Source organism: Natrix helvetica, assembly GCF_964273705.1.
Source record: "Natrix helvetica genome assembly, chromosome: 4".
Taxonomy (NCBI): domain Eukaryota; kingdom Metazoa; phylum Chordata; class Lepidosauria; order Squamata; family Natricidae; genus Natrix; species Natrix helvetica.
In genome coordinates this window covers 154549030-154570599 of record NC_138550.1, presented here as the reverse complement: position 1 = coordinate 154570599, position 21570 = coordinate 154549030, and the positions used below count along the sequence as shown (strand labels likewise).

The following is a 21570-nucleotide window of genomic DNA, read 5'->3' as shown; positions in this document are numbered from 1 at the left end:
CTGTTAGAAATTAAGGTTGGAAAAATATTATCCAAGAACTTTGTGAACTGAAGTGACTGAAGTCACTCTGTTTTGAAATGTTCTTGGTTCTATGCTTGATTCTTTATTTTAGAATATGGCTTCTAGAGATGAGCTTATGCTTTTAGGGATTAAAAAAGGGTTAAAGAACCATAGCTCGTCACAATTTTTAATTTTTTAAGGTGATACAGCTTAAGTGTGATATTCTTTAACACCAACATCAGAAGACTATGGATGCAAATCAGTGGTGGTTTGCAGGTGATACGCCCCGGTATGGGCGTACCGGTGCCTGCAGGGAGCACCAGGTACCGCTCCGATGAATGATTTCTCATACTATGAGTTAGAGTCCACAGGTACATTGTAGGTTTTATGGAAAAATCTTAAACTGTTCTTTATTTCAGATATTATTAGTAGTGATCATGCTGTTTTGAATATAATAAGATGCTACAAATATCTTAATATTTTCATAATTCTCATAATAAGAATATAATGAAAGAGAATAAATACGGGAAAGATTAAAAACTATCAGTCATCTCTAGATCTCTAGATCTTAGGGATGAGTCAGAATATCTCTGAAAACAGCTGCTAAGGAATAATGTGGATGAATTTATTGTTATCAAGTCTTTTCTTTTTTTACAAAAATATCTGATTAGCCATTCAAAAACCATAATTCTGGACTATATTGGTATTTGGTGTTAAAGTAATGCTTCAGAGAGATTGATGTAATGTAATATAATATAATACAGTATAGTACAATTAATATAATATATGTTTATGAAAACGTACCATCAGATGAAAACTTAGGGGGCTGATAGTGTAAAACTTGTAATACAGTTTTAAAAAAGAAGGTTAATTCTCCCACTTTGTGTAAATATGTGTGTATGTATAGATGTTAGGTCCACTAAGAGATATTGACAAGATCCTTGGGCAACTAATGGATGGACTAAAGCAGCTGAACTTACACCGGTGTGCCAACATTATCTTCGTGGGTGATCACGGTAATTTAAAAAGTTTTCCTTGGTTTTGATGTAGGAAAGTCTTCATTTCTACCGGAAGGCAATTTATTAATCTGTTGAGTGTCTATGGAGATTCTCAGCCATCCAAGTCATGGTTGTCCCAAATGGGCTTTTTAAAGAGGCAACTGGAGTTCCTTTTTCCTTGATGAATGAGAACAAAACGTCTTTGAGGAAAAACAAAGGAAGTCCAGTTGCCTCTTTAAAAAGCACCTTTGGGGCTGTTAAGATCAACTGTATTTGAACTGAAATTGCATTTAGATGTAGACATTATGTGCCAGCACACAATATGGGCTCAGCCTAAGATAACGTACCAAGTTTTTAGAACAGATCGATTGTGAATGCATTTGTGAACAGCTTATCCACAACGCAATTTTGTGGTTTTTAAACACTTGAGTTTTAGGTGATTATAAACAGATTTGATGATTTGATATAATTTTACTCTCTAATTCACATTTTTGACTGGCACAATGGCTTACTTGATAAGACTTCTTGGCTGCTGTTCAGAATTTCGGGGGTTAGAATCAGGGGTGGGCTGCTGGGGGGTTCGGAGGGGTTCGGGAGAACCTCTAGCTAAGATTCTGTGCAGTTTGGAGAACCCCGTAAATCCCACAGCTGACTGGCCCCGCCCACCCCACTCCGCCCCTCCCAGGAGTCCCCACACAGCCTGTTTTGGATGCAGGTAATTGCAGGGTGCGTGCACAGGCTCAGGGAGGGTGAAAAACGGGCCTACCAGAAGTTCGGGAAGTTTGTTACCAGCCTCCAGAGGGCCTCTGGAGCCTGGAGAGGCCGTTTGCGCCCTCCTGGAGGCTTGATGAAAGCTTCCGGAGCCTGGAGAGGGCTAAAACACCCCCACCACCATGGTGCAAGAGGCTGACTAGGCCACGCCCACCGTGACCACGCCCACCCAGCAACCGGGCAGAGAACCCCTTGCTAAAGTTTTTGAAGCCCATCCCTGGTTAGAATCCTCTTCTTATTGCTACTTAGACTATATCTGTGAGAATACTCTAATCTTTAAAACTTAATCCAGTGCATTAATGTTTTTTAATTTCTGAAATGGCAGTCATATTCAACATCATTTAAATTTATGGAAGTTATTTCTGGGTTAAACAACAAGCTTAGACTCATACATGCACCCCCTGATTCCATTCTTAAGATTTTTTCTCCACCTCTGATTTCTCACCATTAAAAAAATTGTTATTATAAATTTGTAAAATCTAAAGGATCACAGTCTTCTAACAAGAAAGGAAGTATCTTGGTAGAACTCACAAAATACTTTTGGTTGCATTGGTTGTAGACCAAAACCATGGACAATATATCTTTTAAACCTTTGAATAGCAAATGTCTACACATACTTCTTTTAATAATGCCTTGGTACTGCTTATTCTGTAGGAATGGAAGATGTTATTTGTGAAAGAACTGAATATTTGAGCAACTATCTGTCTAATGTGGATGACATAACATTGATACCTGGAACTCTAGGGCGTATCCGTGCCAAAGCTTATAGTAATGTTAAATGTAAGTTTACCTTTCTATATTCACCCTGTAGCTTGAAATGTGTCCATTTTCTTCTGTGCTGTCTCTGATTTTGACTTCCAACAGGTATGGCAGCAGGGAAAATATTTATAAAGATGTTTCCAACTTCAGAGATACACAATTACTGTTTAGAAAGACAATTTCTCTTTTAGCTGATTGATAAATCGGGTAAATTTACTTACTTGATAAGACTGGTTGTTAAAGAGAGCCAGATATTTGGGGAGGGGGGAAATCTTGAGTTTTAAAAGATTTTACTTCACAATGAATTAAATCCTGAGAACCACGAGCAAAGAGAAATTAGCTAGTACATTTCTTCAAATGCTGGCAAAAAAATTTGTGAGGTTCTATAGTGGGCCAAGCTTGCTAGCAGTGGTTCATCTTGAGATCTGAACTTCATTTTTTTACTCTCATGTTCTTCCTTGAGCCCTACAGTGAGTCTTCTGTGAGGAAAAAAGTATCTATAATCAAACTTGTAGTTTAATTTAATGCAGCTAATTACATATGAACATTCATGTGTTGAAAACTCAGCTATTGGCATATTTTTGACTTTTCTTTCTCTTTCTGTTTGAAATCTCCTCATCCATGTAACAGTTGACCCCAAAGCCATTGTGGCCAATCTCACAGTAAGTATCTCTTTAATGCTCATCTCTTTCTTAAAGCACATTTTTTAAAAAATTGTTCTGAATAGTTGGGTTTATTAATTAGAAGCGGTGCAGTGGCCTAGAGGTGGAGCTCTCACCTCACAATCAGGAGGCTGTGAGTTCGATCCTAGGTAGAGGCAGATATTTCTCTCTCTGGGAACAATGAGAATATTTCTTCTGAATAAAACTCCATACTGGCAACAGGAAGGGCATCTAGCCATTAAACACTCTACTTGCTCCACTCAGTTGCCCAGACTCCGTCCTGCAAGGGATTACGTGGTTGTTAAAGAAAGAAAGAAGTTGGGTTTATTAATTCGGGTGTGGCTTTAACTGAAGATTCAGAGTGTTATCAGAGGAATTCTCATAAGTGTAGATTTCACGGAGAAAGTTGTATAATGGTTGTGGCGGTTCTAACCATGGTTTGCAGAAGTGCAAACTGCAGAATATCCACAAACATTAACAGTTTAGTTCCCAACATTTTCACTGGAGAGAGGGAAACTAATTTAAATGATGGGTAAAAGCTGTTTTGGAGCTGCTTTCAGACAGAAGAGAATCTGATGCTAGGATACAAGATAGATCAATGAACCATTTGGTCTTGATCAGACCTGGGCTTTTTATGGGCCCCAGGGATACAACCAGCCCTTTGTATATCCCTGCCAAGCACACATGGGGTCAATTGGAAATTATAAATCAAATGTAAACAAATGTATGTAATGCATGCAATAGAACTGCATTGCTTTTAATCCCCCCCCCCAATTTACGTACGCATGTGTGCATGCTTGCATGCCTATGCACTTTCAGAACCCTTTTGGTTTGACCCCTCCATAACAATTCCAGTTTCTCATTTTCTTTCGGGGAAAAATAATTGCCCTCTTGGTTGGCTGATTATGGACTGTCAAATCAATGTCAGCTCTTCAGGACCACATAGATAGGTTTTCCCCAGGTGACAGTCTTACAGCTGGTCTTACAATGTCTACAAAATAGGGGCTGTGCTTATCCTCACTAAACAGTGATTTTCCCCCCAGGTAGCAGGTAGGTTGGCCAATGTCTTGCACAGCCCTTCACTGAATGTGCTTTCTTCGTTTCAGTGCAGGAAGCCAGACCAGCATTTCAAACCTTACCTGAAGCAACATCTTCCTAAGCGTTTGCATTATGCAAATAACCGAAGAATCGAAGATATTCATTTGTTGGTGGAAAGAAGATGGCATGTAGCTAAGTAAATACGAGTTTTCTTGTCCTTTTGACTTGCCGTAGATCTCCCATTTAACCAGATATGACATCTGAAAACCAGTGGTGGGATACAAAATGTTTTACTACCGGTTCCGTGGGCGTGGCTTGGTAGGCATAGCAGGGGAAGGATACTGTAAAATATCCATTCCCACCCCACTCCAGGGGAAGGTTACTGCAAAATCCCCATTTCCTCCTGATAAGCTGGGACTTGGGAGGCAGTAGATGGGCCAGTCAGAGGTGGTATTTACCAGTTCTCTGAACTACTCAAAATTTCTGCTTCCGGTTCTCCAGAACTGGTCAGAACCTGCTGAATACCACCTCTGCTGCAAACTCCCTCAACTGATTAGTTCGCTGTGATTTTGGGCCATTGTTAAGAAATCAGTTGTGATATGACACTTCTGCACCCAATCTGTATGGAATTTTTTTAAAATACATTTTGGTAAGTCTTTGGCTCAAAATCATAGTAAGAGCAACATGGGTTCCTTATTTCATAATGTCTTCTGAGTTAAGCAATTAAAACCTTCTAACATAATTTAGGTGACCAGACTTCCTACTATTCAAAGCATCTTTATTTTACAAATGCATTTTTTAAGTAGTAGACAATAGATAATACATAACCTGGAGGCCAGATTTAGCCTGTAAAACAGTATTTTCCAGCCATTAAAAGCTCACTAGATTTAAGTCAAGATGTATTAAAAATTCTTATTTTGTAAGAAAAAAAATAACATTGTTTTTAGAATTTCTGAGAGAGATTTTTTCACTCTAATGCACCTTATATATAGTGCTCCTATGATATGCTTATCCTCTTACACTAATGCTCTGACAGGATAGTGGGGAATGGAAGGATTTATATTCCTTGCAGACAGCTGGTCATTTGCATCCTTTTTAGAAGGTCCTTGAGCCATGGTGGCCCAGTGGTTAGAGTGCAGTACTGCAGGCGACTTCTGCTGATCACCGGCTGCCAGCAATTTGGCAGATCAAATCTCACCAGGCTCAAGGTTGGCTCAGCCTTCCATCCTTCCGAGGTCGGTAAAAATGAGAACCCAGATTGTTGGGGGCAATAGGCTGACTCTGTAAACCGCTTAGAGAGGGCTGTCAAGCACTGTGAAGCAGTATATAAGTCTAAGTGTTATTGCTGTTGCTCTCTGTGTCCTCAGGGTCACTGAGTAGAGCTCCTGATGTGGGAGTACTAAGGGATTTCCAGATGAACCAGGAGCACTACTCAGGTAACCCTGAGGACACAGATAAGCTTCCAAGTGTTTCAATGATCCTCTAAAAGGATACAGGATGACCAGCTGTCTGCAAGGAACATAAATCCTTCCATTCTCCACTATCCTGTCAGAGGTGAAGCAGCTTCTTGGATGAGAAGTGAAACTTCTTCAAAAGAAAAAACAAGAAAGTCCAGTTGTCTCCTGAAAAAAGCACCTTTGCGACAACCATGACTTGGACGACGGAGAATCTCTATAGACTTCTAACAGACACTAATCTTACGATGGAAGTTGATGGTAGCACATATGTGCCATCAAAAGGGGTTGAAATATGTGAGACCTGCATCATGATGCAATGACATTAATCACATAATTAATCACAGGACTTCCCAGCTGCTGAGATGCAACTGCATAGAGGCACACTTTGTACAATGGCATTAGTGTGTGTGTGTGTGTGTGTGTGTTGTTGTTGTTGTTGTTATTTTTGTGTCATTGTGGCTTGCTGAGAATGCTGCTCTCCAATCACCATTTGGGAAAGAAAGAAAACAAAAGTTCCTTTGTTTCTTTAGAGATTTGTGGATCAGCTACATTTTTTTTCCAGTCCACTGAAAGTTGAACCATAACGTTTATAGAAATTAACTGCTGATATATTCAAGAATCTTCTTAATGTCTTAGGAAGCCTGGAGATATGTTTAAGAAAATAATAGGGAAGTGCTATTTTCATGGAGATCATGGCTATGACAACAAGATCAACAGCATGCAGGTAGGGGCAATAAACTAATTGGAGTAGTCAGTAAGTAGTATTGTTGGTATATGTAACTTACAGTCACTTACAAATGTATATTTTAATTAGAAGGCTCATTTCTTCATACTTCTTAGTATTGTTGTAGTGAGAAAATATCTTATCAGTGGTGGGTTCCAACCGCTTCGGCCGAACCAGTAATGGTTTGGCAGCCTGGGTGGCTGGAACTGGCAGCAACCCAGGCCTGCCACACCCCTGAACCGGTTCTCCCGGCACCGCCATAGGCGCCACCATCTTGGTTTTGGCTTCTGCGCACGCACAGAAGCATTTTTATAGTACTGCGCATGCACATGCAGCAAACATCAAGTGTGCACGTGTGCGCGCTGCGCAACTACGAGTATACCAGCAGTAGTGGCTGCCGGAACCCACCCCTGATGGCTTACTCTCTGGAAACAAATACTGTTGGGGTAAGACACCCGTAACGCCCCTTGGGGTGTGTGTTCTGATAAGATACAGCCTGTTGTGCCTTAAAATGACTTCTACCGTACAGCGCAGGCAACAGCTTCATGGTACTCCACAAGGGGGCTCCCTCTGGTAAGGGGGAAAATGCAATATTAGAAATTACATTTGATCCGGACATTTTCAACGAAGCTTTGATTATTTTTGAGGACAAATGTATGGCTTCTGGGGGCTCAGGGAAAACATTTGTAACTAATTTAATTGTTGCCGAAATCAGGGCTTTTCCTGTCTAATACAGGATTATTATAGATAAATTAATACCCGGGCAATGCCAGGTTATCAGATAGTAAAATATAAAAACAGGAAAAATATAAAATATATAACAGGGGAAAAAAACCTGAAAACAAAAGCAAAATACCAAGACCCAAAAGCAAGACCACAAGAAGAAGAAGAGAATTATTTGTAGCTCAGGGGTGAACTGTGCAGTCATTGGTACTCTCTGTGCTTGAATGGTTTCTTGCAGATGTTTCATTACCAAACTTGCCGATGCTTCATTACCAAACCAGTGAACCTAGGACGCTACCTAGTTTGGTAATGAAACAGCAGCAAGATCACAACTTATATTTCAAAAGAACTCTTGGCACAAAATTGGGAACAGTGAGCTGATTCAGCAAATCTTGTAAAAAGAGAGAGAGCCAGAAAGCATGTTTTGAACATAAAAAAGGGGCTAATCCCTGGAGGGTCCTTACTTTTGATTTACTTTTATTTCAGCAACAGAGAAGCTCACATAGGAGATGGCAACATTAATATTGCTGTTTTTCTCTCTCTCTTAGACAGTCTTTCTAGGCTATGGCCCTTCATTTAAATACAAAACAAAAGTACCTCCCTTTGAAAATATTGAACTGTACAACCTTATGTGCGGTAAGTAGTTTGAAAAGAAAATAAATAGTATATTTGATTTCTTTTCTCAACTTTCATTGCCTAATATCTTATGATTCATTTACCTTCCTTCTGTAGCAAGGTATCTTTTTTATTCATGTTTTATTTATTTTACTTATAATACTTTTCATCTCCATCAAACTGTGTGAACTGGGTACAATTATTTGAGAATTCATAGGCCACATATCTGTTGTTATATTCATGACCATAACATTTATATTACAACTATATATTGATCATTGCAATAATACTGTACATAATATCATCATGTAGCAAGGTATTTTAATGGAAGGACCGAACCCTAAAAAAAATTTTCTATGTGATCCTTGTATAGTGACCATAACTATGGTCGGCAACTCTGTTGTAAAGTGAAGCAATCGCTAAGTAAAACTGTGACTGTGCTGATTATCTTATTTCAGCTTTCCTTTGCTTTACAGACCTGCAATTACTGTAAATACAAGGATTGGTTATAAAGTTATGTTTTCATCACTTTGTAACTTCAAACAATTGCTAAATAAGAAAATTGCTAAGCAATAGCACTTAGTCTTAGACTTAGCGTATTTTTCGGAGTATAAGACGCACTGGAGTATAAGACACACCATGATTTTGAAGAGGCAAATTAAAAAAAAAGTTTTTGCACTCTGCAGACCTCCCAAAAATGGCCCATTTTTCACAAAAACGGGCTTGTTTTTTTTCAAAAAAGGGGGGGCAGGAATAGCTTTTAGGAGGCTTGTAGGGTGGTCTGGGGGGGAGGAATGAGCAAAAAAGGCCTATTTTTCTCAAAAAAAGGGCATGCATAGCCTTTAGGAGGCTTGTAGAATGCTCCTGGGGGCTGGGGGGGGGCAAAATTAAACAAAAAACAGCTTGTTTTTCACTCATTTCTCCCCTCCCCAGCCCCCAGGAGCAATCTGAAAGCCTCCTAAAGGCTATGCATGGCCATTTTGGAGAAGGGGACGGGGTTTCAGGAGGAAAAAATGCTGTATTCAGTGTATAAGTTGCACCCAGATTTTCAGCCTCTTTTGAGGGAAAAAGTTGCCTCTTATACTCCAAAAAATATGATATATACTGCTTCAGAGTGCTTTTATAACTCTTCCCAAGCGGTTTACAGAGTCATCATTTTACCCCCAACAATCTGGGTCCTCATTTTACCAACTTTGAAAGGATGGGAAGCCGAGTCAACCTTGAGCCAGTGAGAATCGAACTGCTGGCAGTTGGCAGCCAACAGAATTAGCCTGCAATTCAGGACTACCTGAAGTTGCCCAGGGCCTTTGAGGGGAATTGAAAATAACAAATTAAATGCAGAAAATTAATTTGCAGACATTAATTTCTCCATGGAAGAAATGGGGCTTCTGCTCTCAGTCCAGTAATTTGAAGTGTTAGCAAAACATACCAAATTGGGCATAATGAGCTTTATTTCAACTGTAAATTCAGTTCTTACCAATGGTTTCATAATTGGATGTCGCAGAGTATATTAAAACTCTTGGGAATGGTAGTAATCTAAATCTCTCTTCAAACTTATCATTACCGTGTTTTCCTGAAAATAAGACACAGTCTTATTTTCTTTTGAACACCACCACCCCCAATAAGCACCTTGGCCTTATTTTCGGGGAGGTCTTATTATTTTTGAGGTGCAGGAGGCGGCGAGCATAGTCACCTCATGGCTGCTCCTGTATTGTAATATTTTTGGGGAGGGCTTATTTTTGGGAAAGGGCTTATTTTAGCACATGTGCTCAAAAATTCAACTGGGGAGGTCTTATTTTCAGGGAAACAGGGTAGCCATTAGCCACCTAAAGTCGCCCCAAATAGTACGATGGGCAATTAATTAATAAGAGGGGGGGGGAGGAGAGAGGGGGGGGGAAAGAATGAGAGAGAGAGTGTGTGTGTTTTCTGGTCTAGGAAACTTTTACCATCCTACTGCTTCAAAGAGCTTTGACTACTGTGTACCAGAAAGACAGATTAACAGAGTTAGAAGGGACCTTATAGGTCATCTAGTCCAACCCCCCGCTCAAGCAGGAGATCCTACACCATTTCTGACAAATGGCAGTCCAATCTCTTCTTGAAAGTCTCAAGTGATGAAGCCCCCACAACCTCCGAAGGCAACTTCTGTTCCACTGGTTGATTGTTCTCACTGTCAGAAAGTTCCTCCTTATTTCTAGGTTGAATCTCTCCTCGATCAGTTTCCATCCATTATTTCTTGTCCAGCCTTCAGGTGCTTTGGAAAATAGCTTGATTCCTCTCCTCTCTGTGGCAGCCCCTCAAGTATTGGATGACTGCTATCATGTCTCCCCTGGTCCTTCTCTTCCCTAGACTAGCCATGCCCTGTTCCTGTAACTGTTCTTCATATGTTTTAGTCTCCAGTCCCCTAATCATCCTGGTTGCTCTTCTCTGCACTTTTTCTAGAGTCTCAACAATTTTTTTATAGTGTGGTGACCAAAACTGGATGCAGTACTCTAGGTGTGGTCTTACTAGGGCTTTATAGAGTGGTATTAGTACCTCACTTGATCTTGATTGACCTATTGGATTGACCTATTGAACAAACTCATATATATAAAATTTGATCTCTCTGCAAGGAGTTTAGATATGTTAGGCAACCATCCCCTATCCTCACCTCATATTCTTGTATTGGTGTTTACATATGCATAGAATTTCTCCACTTATAAATACAATATATGTGACAGATGCTATTTTTAATTCTGTTCCAGATCTCCTTGGTTTGAAACCGGCTCCCAATAATGGAACACATGGAAGCTTAAACCACCTCCTCCGGAACAGTACCTACAGACCCATCATGCCGGAGGAAGTAGCAAGGCCCCTCCATCCAGTAGCTACAACACCTTCGTCTGACTACTATCTGGGATGCAGTTGTGACGATAAGGTAAACTCATGATATTCGCTGGAAGCAGGAAGCTCAGAAGGGGATTGTTTCTAAACCAGCTAAGAAACAAAAAAGAATTATATCTATCCAGAGCCGTGTTTCTCACCCTTAGCAACTTTATGATGTGTGGCCTTCAACCACCAGAATTGGAGAAAAATATCCATCTTTCCTTGCTGATAGTAGGAATGAAGCATCATTTGAAAACAGTACCAAATTCAAAGCTGGCCTAAGAAAATGAATGTTTCTTAAGAGCACATTATCGCTGATTATGTGGTCAGAAATGAAGATTGTCTCTGTGGGGTCTTTGGTTTTTTTTCCTGCAGACATTTCATTACCAAACTAGGTAATATCATCAGTGCTAAAAAGGAGTGGGGAGTGCCCTGTCAATGTTGGTGGGAATGTTCTTGGTGATTCTTTGATTAGGTTGTTTACAGATAGCTTGTTTGTCTATGTTAGTAGTTCCTTGATTGGAATATTGTGTACTTCTTGATTGTTGGTTTAGTATTAATCCTGCTGTTAATCTCTGCTTATCTGGGTGTTGATTGCTGGTGGTCTTTTTTTTTTGGTTTTGATTGTCCCTTTTGAAGGACATGTAGATGTTGATCTCTGGGGCGCATGTGCTAAATGAATGAACAGAATCTGACTGTGTAAAGCTACAGTGAAAATAAGTAGATGTTTGTATTCCTGAGGTAAGTGAGGTAACTGGTGGTCAGTATCCATCATATGATGTCAGCATGCAGTGGATTTCCACCTGCCAATTCTGGCATAAGCTATATTATATGATGTACTTATCTGACTGGGGCATGATGGTTCACCGGTTAAAGATGCTGAGCTTGTCGGCTGGAAGGCTGACAGCCTGGGTTTGAGACCCGAGTGCCATGCAACGTGGCGAACTCTCATTTTTTGCCTCAGCTCCTGCCTACCTAGCAGTTCTAAAGCATGCAAATGCGAGTACATAAATAGGTACCACTATCTGTGGAAAGGTAACAACATTCCATGCACCTTTGGCATACAGCAGGGGTGTTAAACTGGTGGCCTGCGGTCCAGGCGCACAGGCGGTGCCCACCCCAGCTCCTCAAAGGAAAGAAACATCACACGACAGCAACGTGAGGGGGCAAGCTTGACACCCTTAGCAGATAGCAGTGCTGGCGACATGCCCTCAAAAAATGTTTTCAGACAATACTGGCTCCCTCGTCCAAGAATGGAGATGAGCACTGTGCCTTAGAGTCAGACTTGACCGGCAGGGAAACTTTTATGTTTACATACCTGAGTATGTGTAACTGGATTTATTTATTTATTTATTTTATTTCTATAGTCGCCCATCTTAACAAGTGACTCTGAATGGAGGATGCTGGCAAACAATTTCCAAACCCATTCAACCCCAATTTCCTTGGAGAGGTTGTGTGAAATAGCATGAACCCTTCTCTAAGTACAGGGACCGAGTTGTCCAGAAAACCCATTTTGATCTGCCTGATTGCAGAAGTTAGGCGTTAGCTGGTCGAGCATCAGTGATGATATTCTACTGGTTTGGACTGGTTCGCCTGAACTGGTAGCGGAAATAACGGGTGGCTCTGCCCGCCTGCCCTGGCTCTATGGCATCCCATTCAGGCCCCTTTTTTAGCCAAAGTGCATGCACGGAAGCCTGAGTGCGTGCGGAGATAGGCGCACACTCATATTTATGAACTAGAAGGTAAGGTACTGTATTTTTATCTAGTATAAGATGCACCGGAGTATAAGACGCACCAAGATTTTTGAAGAGGCAAATTTTTTAAAAAGGTTTTGCACTCTTCGCAAAAACGGGCCCATTTTGTGTCAAAAAAGGGGCATGCATAGCCTTTAGGAGGCTTATAGAGTGCTCCTGGGGGCTGGGGGGGGGCAAAACCAAGTAAAAATGGCCCCTTTTGTGCTCATTTTTGCCCTCTGCAGCCCCCAGGAGCACTCTGGAAGCCTCCTAAAGGCAATGTATGGCCATTTTTGCAAAGGGGGCGGGGTTTCTGGAAGCCAAAAGTGCATCCGAAAAATACGGTAAGTGAACACTGCCCCTGTCGGAGCATGCCTTTCAGTTAAAAAAAAAAGTTACCAGTAACTCTTTTAATAGGACCCAATTGGCTTCATCAGATAATAGAAATAAGATAATGAAATAGAAATGAGATAATCTTTTCTCGTGTGTGTTTTTGTTTTAAATAGAATAGGTTGGATGAACTGAGTCGACGTCCTTATAGCAAAGGAACAGAAGGTAAGGATCCAATAGAAAGTCCAATAAAAGACTGATTATTGGCAATCATATTACTGGTGTGTGGGCTTCTCTCTATAATTATGCATTCTAAATCATAATAAAATCAATCTGATTTTTTTTTATTTGTGCATTTCATTGGTGTGATGAGATTCTTAAGTGCTTTGGTAGCTAACTTTTGATGAGCAGAATTGCAAAAGCAATTTGTTGGTTTCCAACAACATGTGCAAATACATTTAAATCAGTGAATTGCTTCTGCAAGTTAATCCAATAATAAACTAACTCCTCTTTTCAACCAGCTATTCTAACTATACTTACCTATGAGCTTTTTTCCATCCTGTCTTCCCATCTCTTGTTGAATTAGCTCAAAATCCACTTGGTCAAATTCACTGAGAGATCCACTATGCAGTCTTTATATTAAAGCTGGGCCTAAATGAAGATGTTATAATTTAAGATATTATTCAACAGCGAGAACCTACACAGGAGGAGAAGGATTTTATACCAACGACCCTGAGAATGTATTACCTGAGGATGGATGCGTCCCGCCACCAGGTAATCTTACTTGACTTGGCTTCTTTTTACCTCGTACAATATCTTAAATTATCTCTAGCTTCGTTAATCTAAAGACTGCCTAGTTGATCTTTCTTTTATTTTCCATTTACCAAGGATCCTGTATCCCATTCTGAAGAAAAGCAGGTTTGGATTGTCCGAGTTCAAAAATGTGTAAATAGTGAATTCTTCCTCCCATCAAATTTTGGTGGAATGTGTTTAGCAGCTGTGGGTGTGATAAGACCCATTTCTATCAGTCCCTGAAAACCAAGACATGTAGAGTTAGCATATTTTTCAGAGTATAAGATGCACTGGAGTATAAGACACACCAAGATTTTGAAAAGGCAAATTAAGAAAAAGGTTTTTGCACTCTGCAGACCTCCCAAAGATGGCCTGTTTTTCATGAAAATGGGCCCATTTTTTGTAAAAAAAAGGGGGGGCATAAATAGCCTTTAGGAGGCTTGTAAAGTGCTCCTGGGGGCTGCTCCCCCCCATGAGCAAAAAGGGCCCATTTTTCACAAAAACAGACCTGTTTTTGTAAAACAAAAGGGCATGCATAGCCTTTAGGAGGCTTGTAGAGTGCTCCTGGGGGCTGGGGTGGGGGAAATGAGCAAAAATGACATGGTTTTTGCTCATTTTTGCCCTCCCCAGCCCCCAGGAGCACTCTGGAAGGCTCCTAAAGCCTGTGCACAGCCATTTTTGCAAAGGGGGCGGGATTTCGGGAGGCCAAAAATGCTGTATTCAGTGTATAAAACGCACCCAGATTTTCACCCTCTTTTTTTTAGGGAAAAGGGTGCGTCTTATACTCTGAAAAATACGGTACTTCTGAGTAGTTTATTGTTGTTCACCTACAGACAGAATCTTGACAGACTAAAGCACCTATCTGCATTACTATAGATAGATTCTGTGAACTGCTAGGGAGGGACCATTTTAGCTCTCTTCCTGCCTATCAGACATTCCAAGGTCCATGACTTTGATCTTTGGGTGGCAACCTCTCCCTCCTCAGACTCCAAACTATGTTCCATCACAATTTCACATGTTTGCAGACTATAAATTGCTTCATATGGAGCTCAGACATCAATTACTTTCTTCTCCCCCTTTTTTGCATTTTTACATCGACCGATTCTATTTTATTTATATACCACTGCAATCCACCTGTATTTATGGCAGTTAACATTAGTTAAAAGTCAAAAAGAGCAAGTCTATGCTTGATGGTATTCTTTGACAAAAGAATTCTTGGAAACTTCAATGTTTGCATGATAGTTTTTAAACGCTCAGTTCATAAAACTTGCCTCTACATAAATGTTAGATATACTTTTTTTTCTTAAGGTCAGCATCCCTGCTTCTGTCATTTCCTTTATAATGTTATGTAGATTTGTACACAAGTTATTTTTTATATTCTGTTATGAAAATCACTAGTGGTTGACTCTAATTCTTTCTCAGGTTTTACAAACTAATGGTTACTGATCTGAAGTGCAGAAGCCTAGACAACCACAAGGTGGAACCAAAGAGACTCTTTGCATCTCTTTGTCACTATCTAGTGGTTATGGTTGCCTTCAATACTCCTACTCTAGTAATGAACCCATACTTGTTGTTGAATAACATTAAAAAATCTCAAACTTTTTATTTTAAATCTACATTTTAAAGGTAATTTAGTGAAAGCATGTCATCAGACAGATGGAGACTAAAGATTTCCCCATTTATTCTCTCTTTCTGTATCAGCTCTCTATATCACTGCATTAAATCTTCTTTGTGGCATAGTGTGGCTGGGTGCAGGGGAAGAACACACGGACCGGTTTTTATTGTAGAATTTTGTAAAATGGCTTTGATAACATTGTGTGTTGAAGCTTCATTGTTCCTCTCCTGCTATCTTTAATTTACAGAGAAGCATCTCCTTTATGGCCGCCCAGCGGTTCTTTTTCGTACAAAGTACAGCCTCTTGCATCATCATGACTTTGAAAGTGGCTACAGCGAAACATTCCAGATGCCTCTCTGGACATCTTACACTATTTCAAAACAGGTCAGTAAGCTTGCCTGTTCTCTGTTTCAGTAACAGGGGTGGGAAGAGGAGGTGTTGGTAGCATCCTCGGTGTCAGGTGTCCAAATAGCATCTGAAAGTAAATCAGAATCCAAGACAAAAGTTTCCTCAAAGTTCCATTTTATTAGAGATGTCATATTGGCACATCTGGGAAAACCCGAATCTGAAAGCTTCCAGGTTTTCCCACCCAGTTGAAAGTTCAAGATCCTGCCCCAATACTCACAAGTCCATCACGGGGTCCAATCTTCCACTGCCACTAAAACAGAGTCCACTTATCCAGTTCCGGCCAGGTGCAGAGACAAAGGATGACCTTGAGTTTCTAAGAGGAATGCTATTATGGCTACATATCACCTAACTCCTTATAATCCCCGCCCCCATTTTCCCACAGTAGAAAATGAATAATAGAAAGTATGGCAGGTCAGAAGTCCAAAAGAAGAGACAGCTTGCAGGCCTGACACTTGGCTTATTCAACCTCTGTTCAGCACAGTCATCTTTCAATGTGTGTAGTTTGCAGCTATGTACATTTGAGGAATGAGGAAGAGGGTTGAGTGAACCAGTAACTGTTAAGATGATAGACTAGGACTGGGAAGACCCTGGTCCAAGTCCATCCTGAGTCACAAAAGCTCTCACGAAGTCGCTTGGAACCAATCAGTCTGCTTCACAAGGGGATTGTTTTTAAGAAAAATTGAAGGAGGGCATGCTAGTTATTTTCCCTTTAACTCCTGGAAAGTAAAGGTAAAACATATATATTTGCACTTGTTCAATTCAATGTGACCAGAACAAAAGTTTAAACATTAAAATAAAACAAAACAGAATAAGACATAGTAGTGCATTGCAAATAATGGTGAAATTCACTGAGGAGTGGCCAAAGTCTGCCTGCTTTACAGACAGTATAACAGAATTTAGCTACGTTCAGAGAATTATGATCTTGCTGATCTGATAGTAACATGAGTACATAGAAGAGATCAGAATTTCCTTGGTATTTTGTCAAGTAAGGATTTATGAATTTATAAGTCCTTATAGAGCAGGGGTGTCAAACTCAAGGCCTGCGGGCCAGATCTGGCCTGGGGGGTGCTTAGATCTGGTCTGCAGGACCACCCTGGAAACAGCGAAGAGCCGGTCTGCGGTGCCTCTGCCAGCGAAAACCGAGCTCTATTTTCACTGGCAGCGGGTTGCAGGAGGACATTGTAGACAAAAATGGAGCTTGGGAGCCATTTTCACTGGCTGAGCACAGGTGCCCCCCGACACGAGTGAGGTCGACCTGGTCACACCTGGTCACACCTACACACACACACACCCCACTGAGGTCAAACAAAACCCTGATGCGACTCTCAATGAAATCGAGTTTGACACCCTCGTTATAGACGGTGCAGTATAAAGGGATATGAGTTGTGGTTTCAATGGCCCCTTTGCCACAGGTAGTCTGGTTTACTTACCCTTACGTCTGTCACAACATCTTGCTGTCAATCATGTGATTACCATTTGTGAGCTTCGCAACTGGCTTCCAACAAGCAGTAAAATTGCAGGAGCAGTCATGTGATGTCTCACTTAACAACTTCAGGGAGTCATTTAATGACATAAGCAGAAGAGATGTTGTAAGTCTGGTGTGGTGACATGACTTTTTTTACCCTAGTGACCATGGTGCTTAGTGATGGATTTTCCAGTCCCAATGGTGGTGGTTAGTATAGTATATCAGGGGTGTCAAACTCAAAGCCCATGGGCCAAATCTGGCCCACTGGGTGCTTAGATCTGGCCCAGAGGGCCAGCCAGGAAACAGCTAAGGACCAGCCCGCAGTGCCTCTGCTAGCGAAAACAGAGCTCTGCTTTGGCTGGCAGGGGGCTGCAGGAGGCCATCCAGGCAGAAAAGGGGGCACAGGGGACACATATGTCCCCCATGCTCCATTTTCACTGGCAGAGGGCTATCAAAACAAACTCAAAACAAAACAAAAGGAGAAATGTTTCCCCTTGTGCATTTGAGCATGCAAGAAGGGACAAGAAAGGAGAAAGGGAAAGAGGAAAGACAAAGAAGGGAAGGTGGGAAGAGAGCAAGGAAGGAAAAATCAAGAAAGAGGGGAAGGAAGAAGAAAGGAGAAGGAGGAGGGAAGAACCTATTCCAAGTATAGGAGGAGGGAAGAACCTATTCCAAGGAGGAGGGAAGAACCTATTCCAAGTAGCTGGCCTGGCTCAACTTTGATCTAACCATATCGCTCCTGACGGGTTTTTAATTGGGTATTTTAATTATATTTAATTATTTAGGGGTTTTTTAATCACTGTATTCTAATTGTTTTTTATTCATCAGCCGACCTCCTCCTTGTGTATGTCTCGGTATATGTCTCTGTTATATGTTTGTTTTGTCCACATATTTATTTCATATGTTTCATTGTACGCCGCCCCGAGTCCTTCGGGAGAGGGTGCGGCTAAGAAATAAATATTTATTATTTATTATTATTTATTTATAAAAAAGAAAAGGAAGGAAGGAAGATTAGAATGAGAGGGAGGGAGGGTCTCAGGGAAGTCCTGCTTTAGCACTTGGCCACCACAGGAGCCCCCAACATGAGTCCCAAATCATGCCCACCCCTGGCCACGCCCTCTCAGCCCTCCGAGGTCAAACACAACCCTGATGCAGCCCTCAATGAAATCAAGACACCTCTGCAGTATATAATGCAAGTATACATTATGAACACCCAAAAAAATGCATTGTTTCATATGTCACCTGTCTACCTTTTTCTTTTGATGCAGGCAGAGACATCGGGTGTCCCCGACCAGGTGACCAGTTGTGTAAGACCTGATTTGCGTATTTCTCCAAGCAACAGTCAGAGTTGTACTGCATACAGAGTGGATAGACAAATGTCTTACGGATTCCTGTTTCCTCCCCGTAAGCTGATGTGGGACACCTATCACTTTGTATATTTCTGGGGGTTGGCATAAAAATCAAGAGAAAGACCAAATCGGGAGCCAAGCCACAAGCTTTGAGGACAAACCTCTGCCTAAATCTACAACCCAAGCTACGAATATTCTCTACGGTTTCTAAAAATCAAGCTGCCAATGCAAAATAGACATTGAACACAAAAAAAAATGTCTTCCTTTTGGTTGCACTGTTTTTGAGATTTAAGGGAGGAATTCTGCTAATTCATGTTTCCTTGGGGCAAGGAGGCAGGAAGTGGCTTCAGCCTGAATGATTTCTTCACATGCTGGAAACCTCTTATCAAAGATAATAAGAGATCTGGAGGCTAAACCATTATGATGAACGATTGAAGGAATTAAGTATATATAGTCTAGCAAAGAGTAGGACCAGAGGTGATATGACAGCAGTCTTCTAACACTTGAGGGGCTGTCACAGGGGAAGAGGGAGGTCAGCTTATTTGTTCTGACCTAGGCTTCCTGAGACAGTAAAAATCACATGCTTACTCCCAAGAACCCTCTTTATTTAAACAGCTATGAATTATGTTTATTCACAGCCCATAATGATTCACAAAAAAGTCTGTGACGAGTCCGACAGAAGTCTGCCACAGTCTTTCAAAGTAAGGCTGATAAGCATCCACCTTTATCGCCCTTGAAACGCTGCCAGAGACTTAATAGGCAATTAGTTTTGCAAGGCCAAACGGAGCACAGAGTCAAACGGAGCTTCAGAGTTTAAACCGACCAGAATGAACAAAATTGCTTCCTGCAAAGGCTCACGTCTGTTTGCTCCTCTTTTATGTCTTATGGGAGGGGCCAATCATCTCCAAGTCTTACTCCCGAGTCGCCCTTTTTGCCTTCATTATTCTTGCCTTCTGGAAGCTTTGCGCATGCAGAGTGGGAGCATGCTCAGACTGTTCTTCTGCCTTGCTGATGTCAGACTCTGGAGACAGCACATAACTCTCAGATAGCCCCGACCCCCTCTATGCCTCCGACGCTGAGCCCTCGTTCGAGCCTTCCCCAGTCTCCAGGACTGGCCCATATTCCTCACCAACCTCCTCACTGTCTGACTCTGCTGCCAGATCCACAGGCTGCGAGCGGACCGCAACACTATTCTCCAAAGCACCAGAGGGCAGGACAGGAAGTAATGGGTGGAAGGTCATTAAAGAGAGATCCAACCTAGAACTAGGGAGGGATGTCTTGATAGTGGGAATAATTAAACCAGAAGTTGTGGGTACTCCATTACTGGAGGTTTTCAGGAAGAGACTGCTCGTCCATTTGTCCAGTATGGTATAAGGCAGGGGTGTCCAAACTTAGGAACTTTAAGACTTGTGGACTTCAACTCCTAGAATTCCCCAGCCAGCCATGCTGGCTGGAGAATTCTGGGAGTTGAAGTCCACAAGTCTTAAAGTTCCCAAGTTTGGACACCCCTGGTATAAGGTCTCCTGCTTGAGCAGGGCATTGAACTACAAGACCTCCAAGCCCTCTTCCAACCCAATTATTCTATGTTCTTCTAAGAAGATGATCTCCACCAATTCTTGGTTACTATCTAGAACTAGTTTTTACATGAACCCTGAAGTTTACCAGTATAATTAATTCTGGCATGCCATAAAAACATCATCATCATCTTCTTTTTAATTTTCAGAACTCAGTTCCTCGGTAGAAACAAAGTACGATGCTTTCCTGATAACCAATGTCATTCCTATGTATCCTGCTTTCAAAAGTAAGTACATGCTTTTTGAGGTAGAAGGGTAAACAAATGTTGGTGAATAAATAAAAATGGTTTTAAATTTTGCTTTGGAGAAGCCAAGTACTTGCTTTACACCTTGATGAGAGTTGAATTAGATTATTTTCAGACAACAATGGCATCACAGAACTGGGTAGCCAGCCAAACAGCTATTTTAAATGGCTGGATGGGGAAGTTTTCTTTTAGCTTGGTCAGAAACTTAGAAGCTTTGGTTTCAAGCTCTTTAAAGTGACAATAAAGTTTTCTCTTCTCTTCTCTTCTCTTTTTTCTCTTCCCTTCTCTCCTCTTCTCTCCTCTCCTCTCCTCTATTCCTATTCCTATTCTATTCTATTCTCATTGTGAAGTTCCTTAAAATATGAGGAGAATGAAAGCCATCATCTACCTAACTTAAACGACTGAAAGTGCAATCACAAAGAGATGCCAGTGGCATCATTGTTAGTCTAGGTAATGCCATAAGGAAAACAATACTGGTCCAGCTCATCTTCTTTTGTAGGAGTAGAACAATGTGATATTTGTCCAGTCTGCACAGCAGTGCCAGCCACTGAAAGGCTCTTAGTTCTTTTGTTTGTGCTCCTCTGTTTCTTGGGAGTAAATCCCTGTCTTTAATATTAGGCCTAATTTAGAAAACATAGCTAATATTCTGTGGTACTGATAGTCAGTTAAAATATTCATTTTTTTCCCATCTTAGAATCCTACTAACATTCAGTTTAGGTAGCCGTGCTCTCTTCCCCTCTTCCCTTCTTTTTCTTTTTCTTTCCTCTTTCCCACTCTCCTTTCCTGCCCTTTTTGGATGCTCAAATGCAAAAGGGGGAACATTTCTCCTTTTGTTTTGCTTTTAGTTTGTTTTGCTAGCCCTCTGCCAGCGAAAACAGAGACCGTTTTCAGCCTAGACTGTCTTCTGTAGCCCTCTGCCAGCACAAACTGAGCCCCTCCCAAGCTCCATTTTCGCTGGCAGATGCACAGTGGACTGGTCCGCTGTTTCCACGGCTGGCCCGCGAGCCAGAATTAAGCACCCCGTAGGCCAGATCCAGTCCACGGGCTTTGAGTTTGACATCCCTGGCTTAGAAGATGGGTGCCCAAAGGGTTAAATAAATGGCCCAATCCGGTTAGGACCTTTGTGGCTCTTTGAGTGTTTAAAGTTGCTGACCCCTGTTATATTCCAAAAGTGCTTTTCAAAAGGCAGCTGGACTTCCTTGGGGTTTTTTTCCCCTTGAAAATGTTCATCTAAGTACACTTGGGGCAACGATGACCTTGAGAATCTCCGTAGACATTCAGTCCTTCATTCTATCTTTAACAGAAGCAGGAGTCCTCGTTTTAATTCTAGCTACTTGGTGGACTTTAGCTTCTGTCCTTCCTGTAAGTGCTGACATGAATGGCATGCTCTGGATCCCATTGATTAAACAACATCATCTGATAGGACTCGGAAAGTGGAGATTCCTCTGTC

General features: G+C 41.3%; 1 protein-coding gene across 5 annotated transcripts in view; it reads left to right on the top strand.

Moving 5' to 3' along the window:
• ENPP2 (ectonucleotide pyrophosphatase/phosphodiesterase 2) overlaps positions 1-21570 on the top strand; it is a 68805-nt gene that overhangs the window by 37581 nt on the left and 9654 nt on the right. For 3 of the 5 annotated variants that reach the window (XM_081950853.1, XM_081950856.1, XM_081950855.1), the window contains 12 exons: positions 908-1016; positions 2424-2549; positions 3159-3190; positions 4297-4424; positions 6322-6409; positions 7681-7768; positions 10489-10661; positions 12849-12897; positions 13363-13446; positions 15327-15463; positions 18221-18356; positions 20025-20102. In XM_081950853.1, coding sequence (XP_081806979.1) covers positions 908-1016; positions 2424-2549; positions 3159-3190; positions 4297-4424; positions 6322-6409; positions 7681-7768; positions 10489-10661; positions 12849-12897; positions 13363-13446; positions 15327-15463; positions 18221-18356; positions 20025-20102 — 1228 coding nt within the window. The remainder of the gene's footprint in view (positions 1-907; positions 1017-2423; positions 2550-3158; positions 3191-4296; positions 4425-6321; positions 6410-7680; positions 7769-10488; positions 10662-12848; positions 12898-13362; positions 13447-15326; positions 15464-18220; positions 18357-20024; positions 20103-21570) is intronic. The other 2 variants (XM_081950854.1, XM_081950857.1) reach the window with 1 other exon arrangement.